This window comes from Impatiens glandulifera, chromosome 6 (genome assembly GCF_907164915.1).
Source record: "Impatiens glandulifera chromosome 6, dImpGla2.1, whole genome shotgun sequence".
Taxonomy (NCBI): domain Eukaryota; kingdom Viridiplantae; phylum Streptophyta; class Magnoliopsida; order Ericales; family Balsaminaceae; genus Impatiens; species Impatiens glandulifera.
Genome location: NC_061867.1, coordinates 39,336,556 through 39,360,086, shown reverse-complemented (window position 1 = coordinate 39,360,086; position 23,531 = coordinate 39,336,556). Strand labels below are relative to the sequence as shown.

Below are 23,531 nucleotides of genomic sequence, written 5' to 3'. Positions count from 1 at the left end.
AATTTAATGACTAATAATAAATAAATTAAATTAATAAGTAATGTTTTACAAAAATTAATTATATTATTTTATTTATTTGAATAAGTAATTTATTTTTTTAATATAACTTTATTTTCTAAAATCAATAAAACCGTGAAGTAAAGTTAAAATAATTTAGAAATTACTAAGATTGTAAAATCTAACAATTATAAATTTAAAATCTATGTTTTACTTGTTAAAAATTTAACTAATATTGGAATAGTTAAGTTAATTAAAAATTATTAAATCGTTAAATTTGTAAAGTTAAATCAAAATTGACTACTATAATTAAAATTAGAATTGACAATAATCTTTCATTAATTTTTTCTTCCATATTTATTTCCTAATAGTTTAATTTCTCGCACAAACACAAGTTAATATATATATATATATATATATATATATATATATATATATATATATATATATATATATATATATATATATATTATATATTATCATTTGAATCTAAATTAAAACACATGTGAAATGAATTTTAGAATTAGTTATTGTCAAGAAAAATGATACATATTTTTGTGATTCAACTTTTGTTTTATCCTAAACATAGTAATAGATTATCTAACTTCTAGAGCTAGTTTATTTTAATAAATACAAATTCCAACAATTTTAATTTTTGTTAGATTAATTTTGCAAGAAAACTTATCCTATGCAAAGTGTATTAAAGGAAAAATTATTCAATCACACAAATTATTAAATGTAAATTATCAAAATAATTTTTTTATTTGTTTATTTATAATCAAAACCATTGAAGAAAATATTAAATTATTCTCACAAATCAGTTTACTTTTAATATTGTCTTCCGATAAAATTTTCAATACATATAGAAATAAATAAATATAATTATTTGTTTTTGAAAATTATATTAATGAATTGTTATTCAAAATTGCATGTTTAACCTTTATATATATATATATATATATATATATATATATATATATATATATATATATATATATATATATATATATATATATATGAATATATAAATATATAAATGTAAAATTAATTAGAATATATTTACTCACATTTTAATCATATAAAAGGAACAACAATTCAAAATTAAAATGGTAAAAATTAAAATCTTTTATAAATCATAAAATTTTTTGTGTTATTTCTTTTCTGCATCTTCCATCTTGTATCTACCACTTCAAATTGAGCAAGTATTTCTGTCATTGAATTCGTTCAAGAGCTTGCGAAGATTTGAAAAGAATAGAAACATATTTTCATTCCTAACATGATAAAATTGAATTGAAAGTGTCTAATTGAGTCCAACAATTTTCAACCCCTTGTTATTGTTGTACCCGATCCTAACAGGATGAAATGCTCCCAGAACATGTCCATGTTGAGTACGAAATGGTTTAGAATATGGACATATTCGGGAAGAAATGATCTAGAACATGGCCATGTTGAGGACAAATTGGTGTAGAACATATCCATGTTATGGACCATTTCTTCCCGAACACGTCCATGTTCGAGAAAAATATTCCAGAACACGATCATGTTTGTGAATAATTTTCCCGAACATGACCATATTCAGGAATATTTTTCTAGAACATTATTCTTTTTCTTAATATAGTTTCTCTCTTATTCATTAGCTTCATGGATCTCAAAGATGAAATACACGATGTTCAAATCCCCAACGATGAAATGACTTTTCTTTCCAAAAAGGAGCTTCACAAATTTTATAGCGCATATTCCCAATCAAAGGGTTTTAGTATTTCTAAGATAGGAGAAAGGAACGGTCGAGATGACAAATAAGAGTAGTTCTCTATCTCTTGTGCCAAAAGTGGTGCATGTTCTACAAAGGGGAAAACATTTTACAATGTAGACCTTCCACCAAGACGAACTCTAAGGCTAAGATAAATGTTGTATTTTAGAATGAAGGTCTTATTGAGATAACTAGTGTCTTCCATGATCATAACCATATCTTGAGTCCTGGAAAGTCGAGACATCTTAGATTTCACAAGGTTCTAGATCCAAGCACGAAGAGAATATTGAATTTAAACGACAAAGCTGAAATTACTTTGATAAAAACATATCAATCACTTGTAGCTGAAGCAGGTGGATATGATAATATGACTTTTGATGAGAGAAGCTGTAGAAAATATATTTCACAAGCTAGGTGCTTGCGGTCAAGAAATGGTGATGCCGAAGCGCTATGTTAGTTTTACCGAATGTAAAAAAGATGTTTAAATTTTTTTATGTATATGATGTGGACGAGGAAAGTTGGATAAAGAATGTCTTTTGGGCTGATGGAAGATGCATGGCTGCATACAAGTACTTCTCGGATGTCATTACATTTGACCCAACATATTTGACAAACTGCTATGATATACCATTTGCCCCTTTAATTGGTGTTAATCATCATGGACAATTAATTTTGTTAGGATGAAGATTAATGTCTAGTGACAATTCAGAATCATTTATCTCACTTTTCAAAGAATGGTTGACATGTATGAATGGACGTGCTCCAAAGGTAATAATCACTAACCAATATCGATCAATGACCATTGCAATTAAAAAGTGATTTCCGAACACACATCATTGCTTTTGTCTTTGGCATATAATGAAGAAAGTCCCTGCCAAATTCTCTACACATGCTCATTATAAAAGTATAAAAAAGACATCCAAGAAAATTATTTATAACTCAATCACAATTGAGTAGTGTGAAAATAGTTGGCTGAAAATGATAGATGAGTTTCAGTTGTAATACAATTATTGGATGAACTCTTTGCATGTTGAACGTGCAAAATGAATTTAAATGTATGTTAAATGTCACTTCTAGGCAGACATGTCAACATCTCAAAGAAGTGAATCTATGAATGCTTTTTTTTATTACTTTGTTCATTCTAAAATCTCCCTAAAACAATTTGTAGAGCAATATGATATGGCCCTTATGAGGAACATAGAGAAGGAAAAATTTTGGACTTTTATTCTTATAATTTGACTATTCCAATTGTGAGTGGGTAGTCATTGGAAAAGAAATTTCAGAGTGTATATACTAAAGATATTTTTAAGTTGTTCCAAAATGAGGTGAAAGGATTGATGTTCTACAACACCTCCATACTTGAATACGATGGGACAACAACTACATTTGGAGTGGCGGAGACCATACAGAGAACATTGGAGAGATATTTTGTAAAGGTAAACTTCATCCAAACGGAGACATATTTTGTAAAACTGTCAATGTCAACAATTTGAGTTCAGAGGACTCTCGTGTAGACATATTTTAACGATTTTGAGAAGAATGAAGGTGAATATGGTTCCGGCTGATTATATCATGGACCGTTGGCGCAAAAATTTGAAAAAAGGTTATCAAAGTATCAATAACATTTAAGATTCTGATATGGGTGACATTAAAAGAAATCAGTATAACTATCTTACTTCAATGATGCAAGAGCTCCAACAGATTGCAGCACAATCTGATCGCAGCACAATCTGATCATAATACATCTTTTTTGGTTGATGTGGTGAAAGAAGTGAATTAAAGTTTATTGCAAATTCGACAACATCCGCTTCTAAACCAACACCTTCTACACATACACCTTATGCACCAACACCTTATGCACATACACCTTATGCACCAACACCTTCTATGCATACACCTTCTATACTAAAACCTTTTGCTCATATACCTTCTACACCAACACCTTCTTCACATACACCTTATGCACCAACACCTTCTACACATACACCTTATGCACCAACACCTTCTGCACATACACCTTATGCACCAACATCTTCTACGCATACACCTTCTATACTAACACCTTCTGCTCATATACCTTCTACACCAACACCTTCTTCACATACACATTCTACACCAACACTTTATTCACCAACAAAATTGATCCAATCTCCCTGAGAGTAAGGGCTAGAGGTCGACCGCCAACCAAACGTAAACAATTTGTAATCGAAAGAGTTGTGAACAAAAAGGGTCGAAATAAGGTTAGTTTCTGAGATGTTATTTTATTTGGATATTTGTAAATTGTTATAAAATCTAAAATTAAATGCAAATTCCATTGTTTTTTGTATTAGGGAAATATAACAACAACAACAACAACAATAGTGCATGATTCAACACAACAACAACAATGGAATGATCCAGTCTCTACTCGATATTCTTTCACATCACTTTTGTCCTCTTAAACATATCCCGAAGATAATACTTGTGGGAAAACATTCAACGTTAATATTTTAATTTAAAAGAAATTACAAATCAGAATATAAGAAAGTATAATTCCGTATACTATTTCTTCACGAACATGTCAATGTTCTGGAAAAATATTCCCGAACATGTCCATATCCTGGAAAAATATTCCCGAACATGATAATGTTCGAGACTATTTTTTCTCAAATGTTCTGAAATATTTTTCAGACCAATATTACCAATGTTACCAATATTCCAAAACATGACCATTTTGTACCGAAATAGACCAATATTACCAAAAACAAATCATATAACCAACCAACCATTCTAAGTAATTTTTAATATAAACAAATGGTATTAATTTACAATTCATTTCATATATAATGTAGCAACCAAACAATTTTACAATATTGCAAATGGTTTTATTTTACAATTCATTTAAATTTTTTTCTAACAATGTAGCAACTCTCTTTAATTTTTCAGGAATTTGGCTCTTAACATTGTTCACTTTTAATTTCAGGAGCGACGAACCATATTTTATCCTCATCGACTCAAGTACTATTTTGAACTTCAAAAACACAAGTTTCAGCAGGTTAGTACAGATAATTCTCAAACAATCTTAAAAGTATATTACTTATAGTTTCCTTATTGTTAATCTCCAGAAGCGGTGATATTTTTTCTCCTGTAAATGACTCTGTTGGCCACATTTAGTATATTCCACAATTTGTTTTATTATCACAATCTTACCAAGAAAATTTCATAATATTGAATGCGAAGTCATCTATTAAAGCAGCGATTCCCGAGTCAGCGGTCTTCATGAATTCAACAAAAGTATTTTTCTATTTTACCAAGACAAAAAAAATATGAAAATAAATATGAAATATAAACACTTTTAGATAGATAAATTCAGTTTATTACAAATGCCTTAGATGTATGATATTTTTCCTCCTATGGTAAACCTTATGGCAATGGTAATTTGTCAACTATTTTGATTTGTTTTTTTGTTGATGTAGTACAAATAATAATGAGAATGTTCTAAAATAGGGAACATAATATGAAAAACATGACCATTTTATTTAAGTAGTCGAAAATTGAGAATGTTCTAAAATATTGGAGAGGTTACTTACAAAGTCAACCTTCTTTAAATCTTCAGATGATAAGTGATATATATTCATTTATCTTTTAATTATATTTCCAAAAAATTCACCACCATAATGATGAGTACTCTATAAATGAACATCATATTATAAAAAATATATATAATAATCATATAAACAAATAGCTTACAAATGTATAATAAGAGAAGCAAATTTTCTAGATGTTGATGGGATTTTATTTTGTGTTGTAATTGATCAATTAGCTTTGGGTATCAATTATTCTAGAGTCCAAATAGGATCACTTTTCAGTGAAAGCAACTCTCCTCTTTTCAGCGTGACTCAGTCGCTCTCGTATCTGTAAAGACAAATGAAGAAAACACATCCTTATACGAGTTAAGAAAACATTATAATGACTATGAAAAGTTTTAAAGATATTACCTTGAGTTAGAATCTGCAAAAATTAAGTCCGAAAGTTGTTGATTAAATTCAGAAATTCTGGAAAGATTGAAAACATTGGATAAATTCTTTTAACTATTGCCATGTAAGGAGAGTAAAGAAAAGTCCCACATGTTTTAATCCTCTTAGGTTGTGTTCTACGCGGGAGTGGGGTACCTTTGCAACCTCTACGAGTTCAGGTTCTACTTTTACATCCGTCAGTGGTGGTATTTCAACTTAAACCGCTGGTCAATTGTTAATCACTAACTTCCTCTTCCTCTTCTTAATCTGCTACACCACTTTTGGATGATTCAAGTATAAGATTTCTCTTAGATTTCACCACTTTATGTGGTTTTTCAACTCGAACATCTGCGGGTTGATGATCTACAACAGTCGCATCCTCCACCACAATTTCGGGTGGTGTTTAACTCGAACATCTACGGGTTGATGATCTACAATAGTCGTATCCTCCACCACCACTTCGGGTGGTGTTTTAACTCGAACATATGCGGGTTGATGATATGCAACATTTGCATCCTCTACCACCCTTTCGAGTGGTGTTTCAACTCGAATATATGTAGGTTGATGATCTGTAACATTTGCATCCTCCACCACCACTTCGGGTGGTGTTTTAACTCGAACATTGAAATAATTGTGTTCTTCTACAAAGGGTGTCTTTGTGAAGTAATTGTGAATGGAATCACTGAGAAATTAATTTATGTCCATAGCCTCGTACAAAACATGGATAGAGGAATCAAATAGGACAAATATGTTGAGTTTTTATTGTTGTGATGATGCTACTACATCTGCCAAAACTTATGTTTCTTTTGCTATAATTTGTGCAGATCTAGCCTTGTCGTGCAAATCTAGCTATGTTCTATGTTGATCTAGCAATAGTGTGTCATGCATTTTTGACGTTAGAGGAGGTTAATACCTAAGGCTCATCCTCTCCAATCTGAGCCCCTCCATATTGTTTACCACATAATCTTCCACCTAATATGTCAGACAATCTCCTACCTGATCTTCCACATCATCTTCTAGATTATCTTCCACCTCATCTTCCACCCGATCTCTTACATTATCTTCCACCGTCTTAGGCTCATCCAAGTGGGTGCTTGGAAGTGGAAGTCGTCCAACATCCCTTCCATATCTGAAACCTCCTCGATTTATTTCTATCTGAATCCTACTTATTAAATTATTGTCATTCTAACATGACAATATTGGAAATTGCCCTTGGCAGGAAGAAGTTATGATAGAATATGTCTAGCTTATCTCGTTGAAATGGGCCGAATTTCTATTCTAATGAAAAAAAGTTTCATGATGTTCAATACCAAAAGCAAGCATGACATCATTATGAATATAAAGCCCCAATGTATTGAATCCCAAAAAGAGATTGGCCCAGCTTAAATGGGATATAATAGCTTCTTTATGGTCTAACATTCTAGCTAATACATTATCCTCATAAGGGAGAATAAAGAGATTGTTAATCGTTGTAAAAAAACAATTGTATTATAAGTTATATAATGAGTTATAGTAGTTATAAAATTGAGAATTTTGTCATAAAATTTGAATTATCATGAATAGTGATAAGTCGTCTTTTGAACCGACAAATATCTCCACTTTCTATTATGTTAGTCAACAAAAGAAAAAAAAGTAAGTGGACCTGACCCATTGAATCATGACTTTATCTGCTATTCTGATCTTTTGGGTCATAATCATTATGTAGGAGAGATGGCCGAGTGGTTCAAGGCGTAGCATTGGAACTGCTATGTAGGCTTTTGTTTACCGAGGGTTCGAATCCCTCTCTTTCCGTACCTTTCCTTAATGTACAGATATTACTAACTGTAATGGCTCAAATAGCCATACTTATTGCAAGAGTTTGACCTTTCTTTAATATAGATTCTCTATTTCTAATTGATGTGGCACGGAAAATGCCGGAACTAAAAAGGGTAGTAGTATATCTACTACATAATTGGAATGTGAGAATTTTTCTTCTAAACAAGGAAATATTTAATGAATGGATCATAAATTTAAAAATTGGACCATCTCTTTCCTTTTTAAAAATGGTCTTTTTCGTAGAGAAAATGGAATTTCCAAAACAATGGTAAATTAATTTGTTCCCGGGCCTTGTCCACCATTAACGATAAATAAAATGAAAAAGTAAGGCAATTTCATTTCGACAAACGACCCACACCCAAGTCCAAGTCCCATAGCTTTTGGTCCGCTATCCTGATCATGATTTTCTTACTCCTAGAGGGAAAGGTCCTTCCGGTCGGTTGTGGGCGAGGAGGAACGTTTGTGAGGAACTTGGAGTTCAGGGTCAGCAATCCTATCCATGTAGAACAACTGAAATAATAAACAATATGTTAGAAAATTTACATTGACATTTGAATAAACCACTGAATTAAAGTCCTGACAAAAATTACTTATAATGAGAAATGTTTACAATCCAAAGAAATGACGATTTTCATTCTTCTTCCACTACTGGAAGGCTTCAACTAAGCATTTCATTGTGAATTGACACCAATTGAAGTTTTGGATATTATTGAAATTAAATAAAGATTTCAGAATTTTAAACCTACATGTACAAAAAATAAGTAAGAGACATGTACATAATATAATGATACTTTGGAATATAAGTTTTGAGAATGTAAGTGTATATCTGCATTGTTGGTTTTGTGAGGTATAGAGAAAGTTGACAACATAGGCTATAAACTTTATCTTAAAATTTTTGTCAGTTGCTTTGTTGTTAAGAATCATCGTTGGTATTAAAGTTGTTCTAGGAAAAAACTATTTTGTTTTATTTCTCATCGTCTCCTCCAGTCCCTCAACTGTTCATCATATTCGGAGGACTCTATATCGTTTCCGATAGACTCAACAATTTTAATTTCCATTCTATGGATCATCATCTTCCTCAATTTTGACTTTCTCTCCTAACTAGTGAAGGGTTTGTTGATCCAAATGTAAAAAGGGAAGGACAAATGCGCATTTAGACGTGGAGTCTAAGAGATACGTAGTTAGACGTGCAATCTAACTCCATTAGACTTGGTGGTCTAATGGATCTCTCTATTAGACGTTGGCGTCTAACTCCCTTAAACTTGGCAGTCTAAGGGAGCACGTCTAATGCCTCGCTTCAACAGTCGTTTGAAGGTAGCATACGTCTACCCACGATTAACTAGTTGTATGCTACTCCTACTCCACTCATATGTGCAGTCCAGTACGCCAACTATTTGTATCCAATGAATGAACGCCACATACGCAAATATTCCTCCCACTACTTGTTCAGTAAAGGACAGTTCCAGAAAAAATTCCGGTGCACTACCAGTTTGTTACGGCCACGATCAATGTGCATAGAGCCTACTGTACTCTTGTACTATGGAGGCTTTCCAATGGATTCTTGCCACGTGTCCATCCAAAAGATTTGACCGTTGGTGTCTTTCTACTATATAAAGATGCTAAAGGACAACCGACGTTCTAGCTCTCTCTCTCTATCTCAAGAATTACTGATTGCTTGCTTACTTGCTCACTGATTTGTACATCTTCATGTTAAAGAGAGAATCAAAATCTGTCTAACTAAGAAATACTCTTAATTATATTGTAAGTTTAACAGAGTCTGTTGTGTTCAACAGTTAGCTAGCTAGTAAACTGTATTTGATTCAAAAAAATATGGTGAAATCCTTCCGGTGGTTGGAAGAAGGGGTGACGTAGGAGAGTTTTCTCCGAACATCCATAAACAACTTGTTGTGTTCTTTACATTCTATCTTTCCTTCTCTCATTGGTTCGTAGCTTCAAACCTGAGCAAACAGTTCCGCACTTGAATCACTTCAATTGTTTGCAAGGGTTTGTGACGAAATAGAAACTGATACTAATCCTTAACAGGATTTCTATCAAACCGTTTTTCAGAAGTTGTCATCAATAGCCAGACCCTAGTCTTTATTGATTACACCGATCATAACAAGTGGTATCAGAGCCCTGTTTCTATTCTCAAGCTATCACCAAGAATGTCGACCATATCCAAAGATTCTAGTGCCACCGCAATCCCTACTTTTCAAAAGAAAACTATATTGTGTGGAAGAAAAGAGTTTGTGCTCATCTTTCCTCTCTTTATGATGACATGTGGAGTGTTATCACAGATGGTCCCATAAAATCGAAAAGAAAAAATCAGAATGGACTAGCGAAGATAAGAGGAGGAATAACCTCAACAACATGGTATTGGACATTCTGTACAAATCTCATGACGTCAGCATGTTCAACTATATCATCGAGTGTGAAACTGCCAAGGAGATCTTGGACAGACTCACTCAACTGTGTGAGGGTAATGAGAAGACCAAAGAGAACAAAATTATGGTTTCCACTCAACAGTTCAATAGTTTCAAAATGCGTCCTAGAGAAACAATGACTGAATTTGACGCAAGGTTCAACAAGTTTATCTTCACTCTATCCATTCTTGGCAAGACCTGCAGCAATAGGGAGATTGATATCAAGGTCATGCGAGCTTTACCAAGGGAGTGGGACATAAAGATCATGGCAATGAGGAAGTCCAAAGACCTCAACAAGATCGGGCTCTTCGACCTGTTTGTTAATCTCAAGGCCTATGAGTTCGAGTTGAACTCAAGGATTGAAGAAGATCACCCCTCATCCATCATCATTACCAAAAACCTGGTAACTGCAGAAGAGCCACCAGTTGCCCCTGATGTGAAGACAGCTGCCCAACAGCTTAACAACAATGTTATGTCTCTCTTTGTGAAGAAGTTTGGTAAATTCCTGAAGAAGAGAAATTATAACTCAAGCTCCTCAAATACCAATGATGATAAGAAATCTAAAGCTAATGTTAAGTGTTTTAACTGTGGTATTTTAGGTCATTATAAATCAGAATGTCAGAAGCCGAAGCGTGATGAGAAGAAGAAGGATGACGAAAAGGAGTTGAAGGCTCTTTTGGCAGGCGACGGGAAGAACAAATGGAACTATAGTGATTCTAGTGATTCTGACTCATCATCCAACGATAGTGATGATGACGAGGTTACTTGTTTCATGGCAAGAGAGGAAGAAGAAGAAGCTCAGGAGTCAGAGGTATTTGACTTCTCTACTGAAAAATTTTCAAGGGAAAAACTGGTAACTGCACTAAATGACATGGTCATAGAGTACAGAAAGCTATCAGAGTGTCAGAATGAAATAAAATCTATCTCTGAAGTGTCTCAACCTATTTTATCCCAAACTCTAGAATCAAACGTTCTTGAAAATGTCAAGGTCGAGATCTCATCTAAGAATGAGATGCTCAAAGAACAGATACAAACTCTATCTTCTGAAAATAAACGGTTAAACTATATTGTTAGTGCTTGGACAAGGTCTGGAGAAGATGTCAAATATCAGATCAATCTGTTGAAACATGCTGGATCCAAATCAGGTTTAGGATTTGATAGCAATGACCCAAACCAGTCCTGTAAGAAGTTAAACTCAGCAACTGACAAGCTTAAGACAATAAGTTTTGTCAAAGGGAGTTTAACTGATACTGAAACTGATCCAATTCATGAGGAGTTAACTTTGAAGGATGAAATAAATTATGTTCCGCCAACTGTTAGCTGGCTGAAAATTAAGTTAGAAGCAGCCAACAAGTCTGGAAATCTAAAACTTGACAAGAAGTCAAGGAGTTTTACAAGAAAATCATCCTCTAAAGCTAAGGGATCAGTGGCTAGAAGGAAGACGTCTCTTGATTCCAAATCATACGCATTAATTACAACACAAAATAGGAAATCCATAAGATAACTCAAATATGGATACCCAAGGGACTGATTGATCGAGGACCCAAGTGAATGTGGGTACCAAAATTATAAATATTTCTTTATGTAGATGATACAGGAAAGCTGCAGAAAGGAAGATTGGAGTATACTCTTTTGAGGACATGCTCTAAAAGATCAAAAGTGGCACTCGCCACTCCTAATGACTAAGTGTTTTCTGCCTTAAAAATATTTTTGGTCTTAAGGACCTCAAAACATTCATTTATTCTTTTTTGTACATGCATAAATTGAGAGGGAAATTTACTGTATAAATAAAGATGCACGCAGACTAAAGCCTTAATCGGTCTATTAGACGAGGATGCCTAAAAGAAAAAACAAGTACTTAGACGTATTCTTATTTACACACTCTTGTTTATAAGTTAAATTATCTTGGTTGATAACCTGCGTGGTTAGACGTTGACGTTTAATAGACGTTTAGACGTTTATAAGACAAGAGCAATTGGATGCTCACGTCTAACCAAACACACTTCTAATACGTGTTGTTCATGCGTAATTAGACGTCGACGTCTAATAGACGTTTAGACATCTATAAGACAAGTAATTAGACGTCTGCGTCTAATAGACTCATGCGTATAATAAATGCTTAATCCACATAGAGTGTAGAAGTAAGGAAAACGTTTAACTACGTGTGCTATTAGATGCTTCATTTTCAAAAACTAATCAAGGACAGTTGTCTTCTATGCGGTGTCATCTATTTTTCCTGCTTAAACATTAAAATAGTCACTTTCAAATAACATGAAGACAGGTGTCTTTCAAGTTAAAAGAGAATGACCGATACACCCTAAATTAATGATGACTATCTTTAGGAAAAGACGACTAACATTAAATAGTGGGACCTACTTTTGAGCAAAGTGACGGTTGAAGCCATGCGACCTTTCGAAGTCTATTTAAGGACATATTGCATGCGATTGAAAGTTTTACGCTCACAAAATCTTTTAAGAACCCTAGCTTTCTCTAACTTCTCACTTAAGACTCTTGTTCATCTTCTCCATTCTTTCTCTAATGTCTAACAAAAAGATTACCCTTGATCACTGCACTCTGCAGGTGGATTTCGCCTCGGTGTATTATTTCGATCAACAGGAAGTGGTTGATATGTTCCGATCCTTGGAGTATTCCGGCCTCGGAAAATATCTCGACGGTCCTTTTATTTTCCACAAGAAGGAAGTTCGGGAGTTTTTCAAGTCGGCGACCATGGTTGGTGATTCCATTTTTGTGACTGTGAACGAGACGGTTATTTATTTTGATGAAGCGGCTTATACGGAGTTCTTTGAACTTCCATCAGAGGGCCACACTTTTAATTTTCATCTTCCAGCGGAAACCATCATGGAGATGAAGGCTGCTTTCTCGATCGACGGTTCGGAAATAAGGCTGAATGAGAGTTAGAAGGTTCTCAAGCCGCATTTTATTCTGTTGAACGACATTATAGCGAAAGCTCTTCAAGGAAAAGCATGTTCTTTTCATCTATATAGTCAAGATCGCTTCGATTATATGACAACTATCTTAAAGGGAATTCAAGTCAACTAGGCTTCTATGCTCTTTTCTAATCTTTGTGGGTCGATTGAGTTTAAGAACAAGGAAAGTGTGGGATTTGCTGCCCAACTCAGCCGGTTTCGGGAACATTTGGGGGTTCCTACAGGAGAGGGTGAGGTTATTCACTCTAGTCGTGTTTTCAACATTTTTATTGTTGCCAACACTCTCTCAAGACTGAAGAACTCAAAAGAGTCGTTCTCTGGCGCGTCTAGCCAACAGACAGGTGGAAAATCTGTCGCTCGGTCCAAGCAACCAACTGCCTCTAATCTTTCTACGGGGGCTAAAAGAGCGAGAACTATTAATGAATCGGATGCTAGTTCCAACAGCCAAAAGAGATCTTCTAAGAAAGATTCTGGAGTGGTTGACTTCAAAGCAAAGCAAGGTCCTCCTTCATTTGCAGCCATCCCTATGTGTTCGCTTTCTCCATCCGCCAGCCAGTTGAAAAAGTCGGCAAAGTCATCAATCACAAAAGGCGATCAGTTAAAGGCGCCTAGGGCGTCTAAGTTATCCAAGGCATCGTCTAAGGTAATTTCCCACTCCTTCTCTAGCCGAAGTGCATATCTATAGTGTTCCTGTACTGGAACAAGATGTTTTTGTTGTTGATCCTATGTTGGAGCAAGCTAACGGGCCAACTGTTGAGCTAGTTGGTCCAAACATTGAATATATTGACATGACTAAATCTCATTTCCTTCCAAAAGAACCTATTGTCGCTGTAGCTACTGGTATTTCTGAAACAGAGCAGGGTGTTGTTTCTACTCCTATTACTGTAGTAATATTTGAACAGGCTCACATTCTTCCAAGTGTCGAGTCGCCTATGTCCAAGACTGCTTAAGAAACATCCGTTGTCATGAGAAAAGGAGTCATGTCTAAGGTTTCAACAGGGCTTTTTTCCAAGCCTCTTACACCGCACGAAATTATGAAAGCCACCAGGAGCTCTGTTGGCATAACCATCAGAGAACCAAGACCAATTCCTAAACCGGTTGAGGTTATTGGAAAAGGTAAAGCTATTGTCACCAATTCTAATGAGGAAGTTTCAGAAGCCAGCTACATTGTCAATATAATGATGGATCAAACTAATACAAAAGCAACTGCGAAAATTAATATCTTCGACACATGGGTGATGAACAGAGTGGCCAATAGGTATGATCAAGTTATTAAAGGAAAAGGTGTCAACGAAAAATGGATGAAGCTGGTTAATGTGGAGAAACGAGTCTTGAAGTGGGCTAAAACCTCTAAGGTCTATGAAGCTCTCAAGAGGAAAGATCTGGTGGAAACGAACATCAGAGGTCGTGCTCTCTTTCCTCTACTTGAAGCAAGAAAAGTAAATTTCAATCTGATGGAAAGAAATGTTGCTGCAGAAGAAAGTGCCTTTAAGAGACTTGATCAAATCATGAAAAGCTATAGCTCAATTGTTCTCAGATTTGTCCATAACGTCGGGGCTTCAAGGTTAAATTTGTTCTACAATCCATCGAGTGATGACAAGCCAATGGAATTCTCTGAAGATGGTAACGTGATATCACAAGAAGAAGAGCAAGTTGCTATTCATCTAATTGAATTGGGAAATTTGTCTGTTGAAGAGAAACGTTTGCTGGCCCAGCCTTCTATCGATCAGACTCAGGATCCTATTCAACCTGATCCAATCATGGAAGAAGAAGAGAACATTTATGAAACTATTCAATCACTAGATCGTCAACAGGAATCAGATATGCTAGAAACCCTTGTTCTAGAGGCAGAGCAATCCCCAATAAAAGAGACAAAGGTTGATCAACCTATTGAAGCACAAACTGAGGGGGAACTCTCAAAAGAAAACGAATCTGATAAGACTCCTTCAGCTTAGGGGGAACAAGCTAACAATGACTATTCGTCAAAAGATTTACAATTATCACAATGCTTCATTTCCTGCTCACCAATTCCTCGATCCCCTCGTTCTAGGACCTTGGTGGACATTATTGATAATGTTGTTGAGCTACCCCTTCATTCCGAAGGACCTTCAGAACAGATTCTTAAGGTTTGTAAAAACATTCTCAGAGATCAAGAGAAGTCTAGGGATGCTTCTGAGGTAGATGAACCAGAGCGTTCTATGTAGGCTCATACTCATGTTAGTCCCATTCGAACTACTCCAGCCAGCCCTCCAAAGGTTTTATTTGTTGAAGAAACCTCTCATGGAAGTGGAAAGCTCTTATACTCTATGACGGAGATGATGCATTCTCTTCAAAAGAATATGATGGACATGCAGTCCAGAATGTCAATTCTCGAGAAGGGACATAACTCTAACAAGAAAGAATTTTCCTTTTTTCTTGCAACTCAAAGAATTGAAGAAGACAATGAAGAGAAATACTTACGAAGTCCACATGGTCAACTCTGCCTACTCCAAATTTGAAAAGAACTTCTTCAAAAGACAGTCAGATAAGTTTGAGGAAGAAAGGAACTTTAACTTGACGCTTCATCAAGAAATTATAAATGGAATGAATCTTGTTCAAGGTCAAATGGTTGAGATAACCAAGTCTATGAATAGAGACGATGTTGAACGTATGGAACAAGCTGACTCTTTTGCAAAACGATTCAAGCAATGAAAGACGTTGAAGTTGTCGTTGAGAAAGAGAAAGCATTTATTGCCGATGATAATGTTAAAAGGGGGGAAGAGAGTTCAAGAGGCTGTAGCTTAAGGTTAGATAAATTAGACAGGTTAAAATAAGAACTTAACAAAAACAAACTCCTGTGCAGGAACGGTCAAGAACCAGGATCGGTCAAAAATCTGACCGGTCAAGAATCCAACCGATCAAGAAGTCAAGACCGGTTAAGAGAAGAAGCAGAAGATGTATCCAAAACCGGAAGCTATCCGGTTAACATGAAGTTACAAACAACCGGTTAACATTCCAAACCGAAATGCAGTACTCAACCGAAAACCGACTGGTGCAACCGGATACTTTGAGTATCTGCGGAAGATGATACCAAAGGAATAGACTGTAACATTGCCATATCTATACAAGTCTGATGATACTCTACAGGTTGCAGAAGACTGCCTAAAGAGATCTTTCCATTCTGGAATAAGTCAGAGGCGCAACCTTCCAGGGGCAGGCAACTGTCCAACTGACAGTTGCTATATTAAGTAAAAGACAAACCTAGCCGGTTTGACCTACGCATTGGAAGCTTAAACCGCCAGTACTATAACACTGAACCTATGCTCAACAAATCAGATTCAAGGAAGAAATGTGACCGTTGGCACATTTCACCTATAAAAGAAGGAGCTGAAGAGGAGTAAATGCAGTTATAGTAATTACAACAACCTAAGTTACAAGTTGTGTTTATCTCTCTAAGATTAAAAGCTTAAGTATACATTTGAAGTGAGATTACAATTTCTGTGAGAATTGTACGAGTGTTTATCGAGCAGCAAATAAGTCTCGATTGGATATTGTGTTTGTGTATTCCTTAGTGAATATCTTTTTCGCGGTTTCGAGGAGAAGGGGTGACGTAGGAGCTTTATCTCCGAACATCCATAAAAACCTGTCTTGTCATTTACTTTCTACCGGTTCTACTCTTTAACCGACTCATACCGCTCTAACAGTTTCACATCACCTTAACCGATTTACTGAATCTCAAACCGACTTCCTAATCTCCAAACCAACTCTATCCAAAACCTATCTTTATTCATCTTGTGTGTGTGTGTTGCTTCAACCTGAAACAAACCACTTCTGCACTTAAACTCGGTTCAAGGGTTTGTGATAACAAGGAAACCATCATCAAAGCTTTAAGATCTCTTCCGAGTGCATGGGACATAAAGATGATGGTGATGAAGGAATCAAACTGCCTAAGAAAGATGAAGCTACACGATGTATTCGGAGATCTGAAGGCATATGAGTTTGAAATGAGATCTAGGATCGAAGATGAAGTTTCAGCCTCAACCTCTACTAAAGCATTAGTCACATCTATAGAGCAGGTTGCTCTTACACCGATCAGAACCGCTGAACAATTCACTGAGGATGCTATGGCAATGCTTGCACAGAAGTTTGGCAGATTCATGAAGAAAAACCAACCGACAAACAACAACTATAACTACGGTGATAAATCTAATGTTAGATGTTATAATTGCAATTGTTTGGGACATTTCAGGTGGGAATGCAGAAAACCAAGACAGGATGACCGGAAACCGGATGATCAGAATCAAAGAAACAACTATCCACAAACCGGTGAAGGAAGAGAAGTTCAGAAAGCACTGATAGCCGATGATGGAGGAAGTTTATGGGCTCATAGTGACAGCGATGATGAACTCACCTGTCTCATGGCAAACGAAGAACATGTATGTGATACTTCTTGCGAAGAATTTACTAAAGATGAGTTATTTAATGCACTAAATGACATGGTAGTAGAGTACAAGAACCTATTAACATTAATATCAACCCGACTTAACTTTGGAACCGAACCCATAGCACCAACCCGGCCCGAACCTGAAACCAATAGTATTCAACCTGATGAGATCTTAGAAACCGAGGCAGCACCTGAACTATTCTCTGAGACTGAACAGCTCAAGGAGTCAGTTCAAGAGTTAACCGAAGAAGATGATGCACGAACCAGGTATCGAATAGCCGCATGGAAAAGGTCCAGTGAAATGGTGAACCAGCTGTCTAAGTACAAAAGACATCCCAAATGCAAATTTGGTCTTGGATACAAAAACAACAGATCCGACAACCAGAACCATTCCGACAAGATGAAGCTCACAAAAGACAATCTTCCATTTGTAAGATTTGTCAAGAGCTCTTCAACCGACGAAAGTGATTCAAAACCGGAAGAAGAAATAACATATGTAAGTCCAACTGACTCCGAAAAATGGTTTCATCTTGAGAGAAGGAAAGCCAACCGGCCAAAAGGTAAGCAAACCGTTCTACGACCACATAGAATAAACCAAAGGCCACCACAAAATAAGGCACTCTTAGGAAAACAGACAGACGTCAGATCGAGTACAGGAAAACTAGCTAGAACCATAACCGGGAAAGTTGTCCGACTTATCAAAGTCTGGATACCCAAGGGACTAATCAATTGTGGACCCAAGTAAATGTGGGTACCAAATAATTGTAAATATGTATATTTTGTAGGATATGAAGAAACGGCTAGGAAACTCTGAGTGGTACCTGGACAGCGGTTGCTCCAGACATATGAATGGAAACAACAACCTTCTAACCGACATCAAAATAGAAACCGGTGCAATGATTGTCTTTGGTGACAACTCAAGAGGTAGAACTGTGGGCAAGGGTAAGATTGTCCATGGTAATTTAACAATTGATAATGTACTTCTAGTTGAAAATCTACATTTTAACCTGCTAAGTATTAGTCAGATGTGTGATGCCGGATATACTGTAGAATTTCTTAGACATGCATGTTTAGTTAAAAACTCTCAGGGTAACACACTACTAACCGGAAATAGGTTAGGAAATATATACAAGGTAGATTGGAAAAATGAAGTAGAGCATCTTGTTTGCATGGTAGCTAAAACCGATCAAACCTAGCTATGGCATAAAAGGTTAAACCACCTAAACCTCAAAACCTTAAACTATATTTGTGGTAAAAAGCTAGTTGAAGGAATTCCTGATATAGTATTCAATAAGGATATGGTGTGTTCAACATGTCAAATGGGAAAACAGACTAAATAAATCTTTAAGAGCAAAGGACACATTCAGTCTAACCGATGTTTAGATCTCCTTCACATGGATTTATTTGGACCAATTAGGGTCACCAGCCTAGGTGGTATGCTTTATACTATGGTAGTTGTTTATGATTATTCTAGATATACATGGGTCACATTTTTGGCATCTAAACGTGAAACCACATCAAATTTAATTACATTGCTTAAGCGTTTACAAAATGAAAAATCAACACGCATAAATAGCATTAGGAGTGATAAAGGAACCGAATTTACAAATAGTACTCTAAATGCATTTCTTGATGAATCCGGCATTAAACACGAGTTGTCTAGTGCTAAAACTCCTCAACAGAACGGACTTGCTGAGAGAAGAAACCGAACTCTCAAGGAAGCCGCAAGGTCTATGATAGTCGATTCAGGTGTTGCTCAGAAATTTTGGGTTGAAGCTATCAATACTGCATGTTATACACAAAACCGGTCTTTGATCAACAAATTTCATAACAAAAAACTGTATGAAGTGTATTTTGATAGGATTCCTAACATTCGGTATCTTAAAATTTTCGGTTGTAAATGTTACATTCACATAAATGGAAAAAACTACTTATCTGCCTTTGATGCAAAATCTGATATTGGGATCATGTTAGGTTACTCAGCAGTTAGTAAAGCATATATAGAGTATATAATACTAGAACTTTAACCGTGGAAGAATCTCTTCAGGTTGTATTCGATGAATCGGTTAAAAGTAACACTGCATAATCTATTGATCTACACAACAGATTGGAAAATAATTATATCCATTCTGATAGTGAAGATGAGGTTCCGGTTTTCAGACGGTTTGTCCATGACCAAATGGGTGTTGTTGAAACCCAGCCGGATCAAGCTGCCACACAGCAGGAAGCTGACACCTCGGTTCAAACTGAGGAAATCGGTCGGTCCGACATCATTGCTCAGCCTACCGATATGTCTAGCCTTGATCAAACAAACGGTGATTTGGTAGACACTCTTGAACCGAATCTCAAAAGGAATACAAATCATCCTCCTGAGCTTATTATAGTTGACCCTTCAAAACCCGTCCAAACTAGGCGACAAAAACTGGAGGAATATTTTAATTCCGCTTTCATATCCCAGATTGAGCCGAAAAGGGTGGATGAAGCACTGTCGGATCCGGAATGGATCTTGGCAATGCAAGAAGAGTTAAACTAGTTTGAGAGTAATAAAGTCTGGTACCTAGTCCCTAGACCGAAAGATCAACCGGTCATAAGAACAAGATGGATATTCAGAAATAAACTCAATGCAGACGGTTTGGTTATGAGGAACGAAGCTAGATTAGTGGCACAAGTATACAAACAGGAAGAATGCATTGATTTTGAAGAATCATTTGCTCCTGTAGCTAGAATTGAAGCCATTAGGATTTTTCTAGCCTTTGCTGCTTTAAAAAATTTTTAAGTTTTCCAAATGGATGTTAAAAGTGCATTTTTAAATGGTGACCTACGTGAAGAAGTATATGTTGAACAACCGCCCGGTTTTAAAAATGATGACCTGCCTAATCATGTATATCGTTTAAATAAGGCTCTTTACGGTTTAAAACAAGCTCCTAGATCTTGGTACGATACATTGACCGCATTCCTGATACATCATGACTTTACCATAGGCTCAGTGGATAAAACCCTATTTAAATTTGAGAAAAAGGGACACATTCTACTTATTCAAATCTATGTGGACGATATCATTTTCGGATCAACCGATCCTAAACTATGTGATAAATTCTCAACCCTGATGACTAACAAATTTGAAATGAGCATGATGGGAGAATTAAGTTTCTTCTTAGGTCTTCAGGTTAAACAACTCGAATGAGGAACTTTCATCAGTCAGCTCAAATACACAAAGGAACTTCTAAAAATTTTGGGATGGACACATGCTCATCTGTCGCCACTCCAATGAGCTCATCAATCAAATTGGATAAAGATGATGACGGTCAGGGAGTAGACCTGACAGCCTATCGAGGAATCATCGGTTCACTCTTGTACCTAACTGCAAGTAGACCGGACATTTTATTTGCGGTCGGAGTGTGTGGAAGATTCCAGGCTAATCTCAAGTAGTCTCACTATACAGCCGCTAAACGAATCCTGAAATATCTAAAGGGAACCCCTGAAGTCGGTCTGTGGTATCCAAAGGACTCGTCTTTTAACCTCACAAGTTATTCTGATGCAGACTATGCAGGTTGTAAAGTTGACAGAAAAAGTACCAGCGGAACATGCCAATTCTTAGGTGATCGGCTTGTTTCATGGCACAGCAAAAAGCAAACATCGGTTGGTATATCAACCGTAGAGGCTGAATATCTTGCAGCGGAAGCTGTTGTTCACAACTCCTATGGATTCAACAGCAACTAAAGGACTTCGGTATCATCACCGAAGAGTCTCCTATTTTCTGTGACAACACAAGTGCTATAGCACGTACAATCCGGTTTTACACTCCAGAACCAAGCATATTGACATAAGGCATCACTTCATCCGGGAACATGTCATGCAGAAGCATATCTGGCTGGAATACGTAGCAACCGATCAACAAGTAGCCGATATCTTCACAAAGCCTCTGTAGGAAGCTAAGTTCTATTTCTTCAGAAAAATACTCGGCTTAACCGATATAAATCAAATTATTTCTTGAAATCTATAACTTCTAAAAGGAAAAATCGGTTCGGACAGACAAAACCGGCAGTTCTTCCTAAAATGTCGGAAATCGAATTTACCATTGTATTTATTGAAGAACCGCTTTGCTTATCGGTTACAGTAAACCGACCAGTTACTTAGTACCTACACTAATTAACTGCATCGGGACAAATGACTGAATGCCAACCGGTTTGAATATAATATATTCTGGAATATTTGGCTTCCTAACAAAATTGGAACAATTGTCTGTGTTTGAACGTATCTGTTCTGAAAAGATACCTTTTCAAAACAAAACAGTCATGCCTCAAAAGACGTGAAGATATGATATCTCTCACTGTCCAGGCCTATGACTCACACCCCTAGGCTGTAAAAACTCCTAATTCATGCAAGTCTTTTTATCCTATGGTTAATAACCTAAATTACCTAATATCCTCTGGATAATACTAATCACCTATATCACCTCCCAACTAATATATAAGTTAGATGGACATCAGACAATTATCCACAATATCAATTTGTCATCTCATTAAGACAAAAATGTCTCATTTCCAAAACATTCTTCAAGTTGACTTCGACTCGACACATGGGTCACAACACTATGAGATATTCAAAATGATTAAGTCCCTGGAAAGTATCGGTCTGAAGCTCTTCGTAGATGACAAACACGTCATCTTTCCTGAGACCGTAGTCGAATTCTTCCATAATGCTAGAGTCTTCCGTGGTACCCCTTTCTTTGATACTCTTATCCAATCTAGGGTGAGAGGAACGGTGTTTGACTTCTCCGAGCGAGATTTCGCTCGATGTTTCGACCTTCCGAAGGAAGGTCTTACTGACCTAAATGTCTCGGTTGAACAGAAAGCCGAGATATCTTTGGAATTTTCTCGATCCAACAGTCCGGTCGATGACCACGGAGCACGGTCATCGTTGAGAGCTGAATATCAGCTTCTCAATGATATCATCGGTAGGGCCATCCTGGGGAAGGACGTCACGAACACCTACTACTCCACTATCTTCAACATCATGACCGCTATCACAACCGATACACCGGTCAATTGGTCTAGGCTGCTGTTTGACATCCTGATCTGGATGATCAACACCCATCTTACCGGCTTCATTCCTCAACTCAGCTCTCTTCTCAACGAACTCGGGGTTCCGCTCTGTCCAGGCGAATGGCTGAACCAATCCCATGTCCTGACCAAGGATTTTGTGGATTCCCTCTATGAGAGGTTCGAGAGAGCTTGGAAGAAGAAGAACAGACACCTCACCAACTCCGGCCATTAAAGTCACTTCTTCAACAACCGGTCATTTTGCTCCATGTATCGATTGTATTTTTATCCTACTCGATTATGATTTCTTTCGGTTTAATCTATGTTTCTTTCGGTTCAATGTAATTCATATTTCATTAATGAAAATCTAGTAACTTTGAATTCCAAGTACATGGGTAATCACACAAACTTAGTTAGTTCCCAACTAAATTCTCAGACTCGGTCTCCGTAACCGGTCAAAATGCCAATTCCCAAGGCGTTTTGAAAACATAAATATTCTCAGCATTAATGAGACAAAAAGAAATATTAACATTAAATGCTCCTACTTTCCCTCCCATTTCAACTCTATTTAAGAAACCTCTCTCTTTCATTCCAACACACTTCAAAACAAAATATTTTTTAACTCTCTATCTCTCTAAGAAAGACTAGAAAAATGTCTCATCGCACTCTTAGAAACTACCTTTGCATTAATTTTGATTCTCTACTCGACATGGAAGACATGGAAACAAGGGAGTTAATCTTTGAATCCCTAGACGAAACCGGACTTCGTCATTTCTTAGAAGAATCCGGACCTCTATTTATTCCAGAGGTACTGGAATTTTTCAACAATGCATACATGATCAACGATGCCATTGTCTCCACCGTGAAAAACAATGTCATCGTTCTCCCTGAGAGCGGACTCGCCGGGATGTTTAATCTTCCGACCGAGGGGTTCTCGGACTTTCCTTCACGGGTGGGCAGGGCAGTGGTTGATTACGCTGAACTGTTCTCCGGATCCGAAACACCAGTGGAGAATCACGGCCTTAACGCCAATCTTGCTCCACACATCCAACTCCTACACGAGATCGTTAACCGGTCGATCATCTGTCAATCTTTAAATCAAAACTATTCTAGAAGAGCTTTTGACATGATGACCTAC

General features: G+C 36.4%; 1 protein-coding gene and 1 non-coding gene across 2 annotated transcripts; both read left to right on the top strand.

Annotated features, from left to right (window-relative positions):
* The first annotated feature begins 3,084 nt into the window (after positions 1 to 3,084).
* Positions 3,085 to 3,904, top strand: LOC124943591 (extensin-like). Its single transcript, XM_047484077.1, has 2 exons — positions 3,085 to 3,183; positions 3,530 to 3,904. Exons 1-2 carry the CDS (start codon positions 3,085 to 3,087, stop codon positions 3,902 to 3,904), a joined length of 474 nt encoding a protein of 157 aa, XP_047340033.1.
* A 3,542-nt stretch (positions 3,905 to 7,446) lies between these two features.
* Positions 7,447 to 7,533, top strand: TRNAS-GGA. The gene has a single exon. It is a non-coding gene; the product is annotated as a tRNA-Ser (tRNA).
* The last annotated feature ends 15,998 nt before the right edge of the window (positions 7,534 to 23,531 follow it).

Excerpts from the sequence above, each read along its gene's own strand:
- LOC124943591 (XM_047484077.1), top strand. The coding sequence starts at position 3,085 with ATGTTCTACAACACCTCCATACTTGAATACGATGGGACAACAACTACA. Across the intron at positions 3,184-3,529 it reads TGGAGAGATATTTTGTAAAG|TTTATTGCAAATTCGACAAC; the intron begins GTAAACTTCATC and ends AGTGAATTAAAG.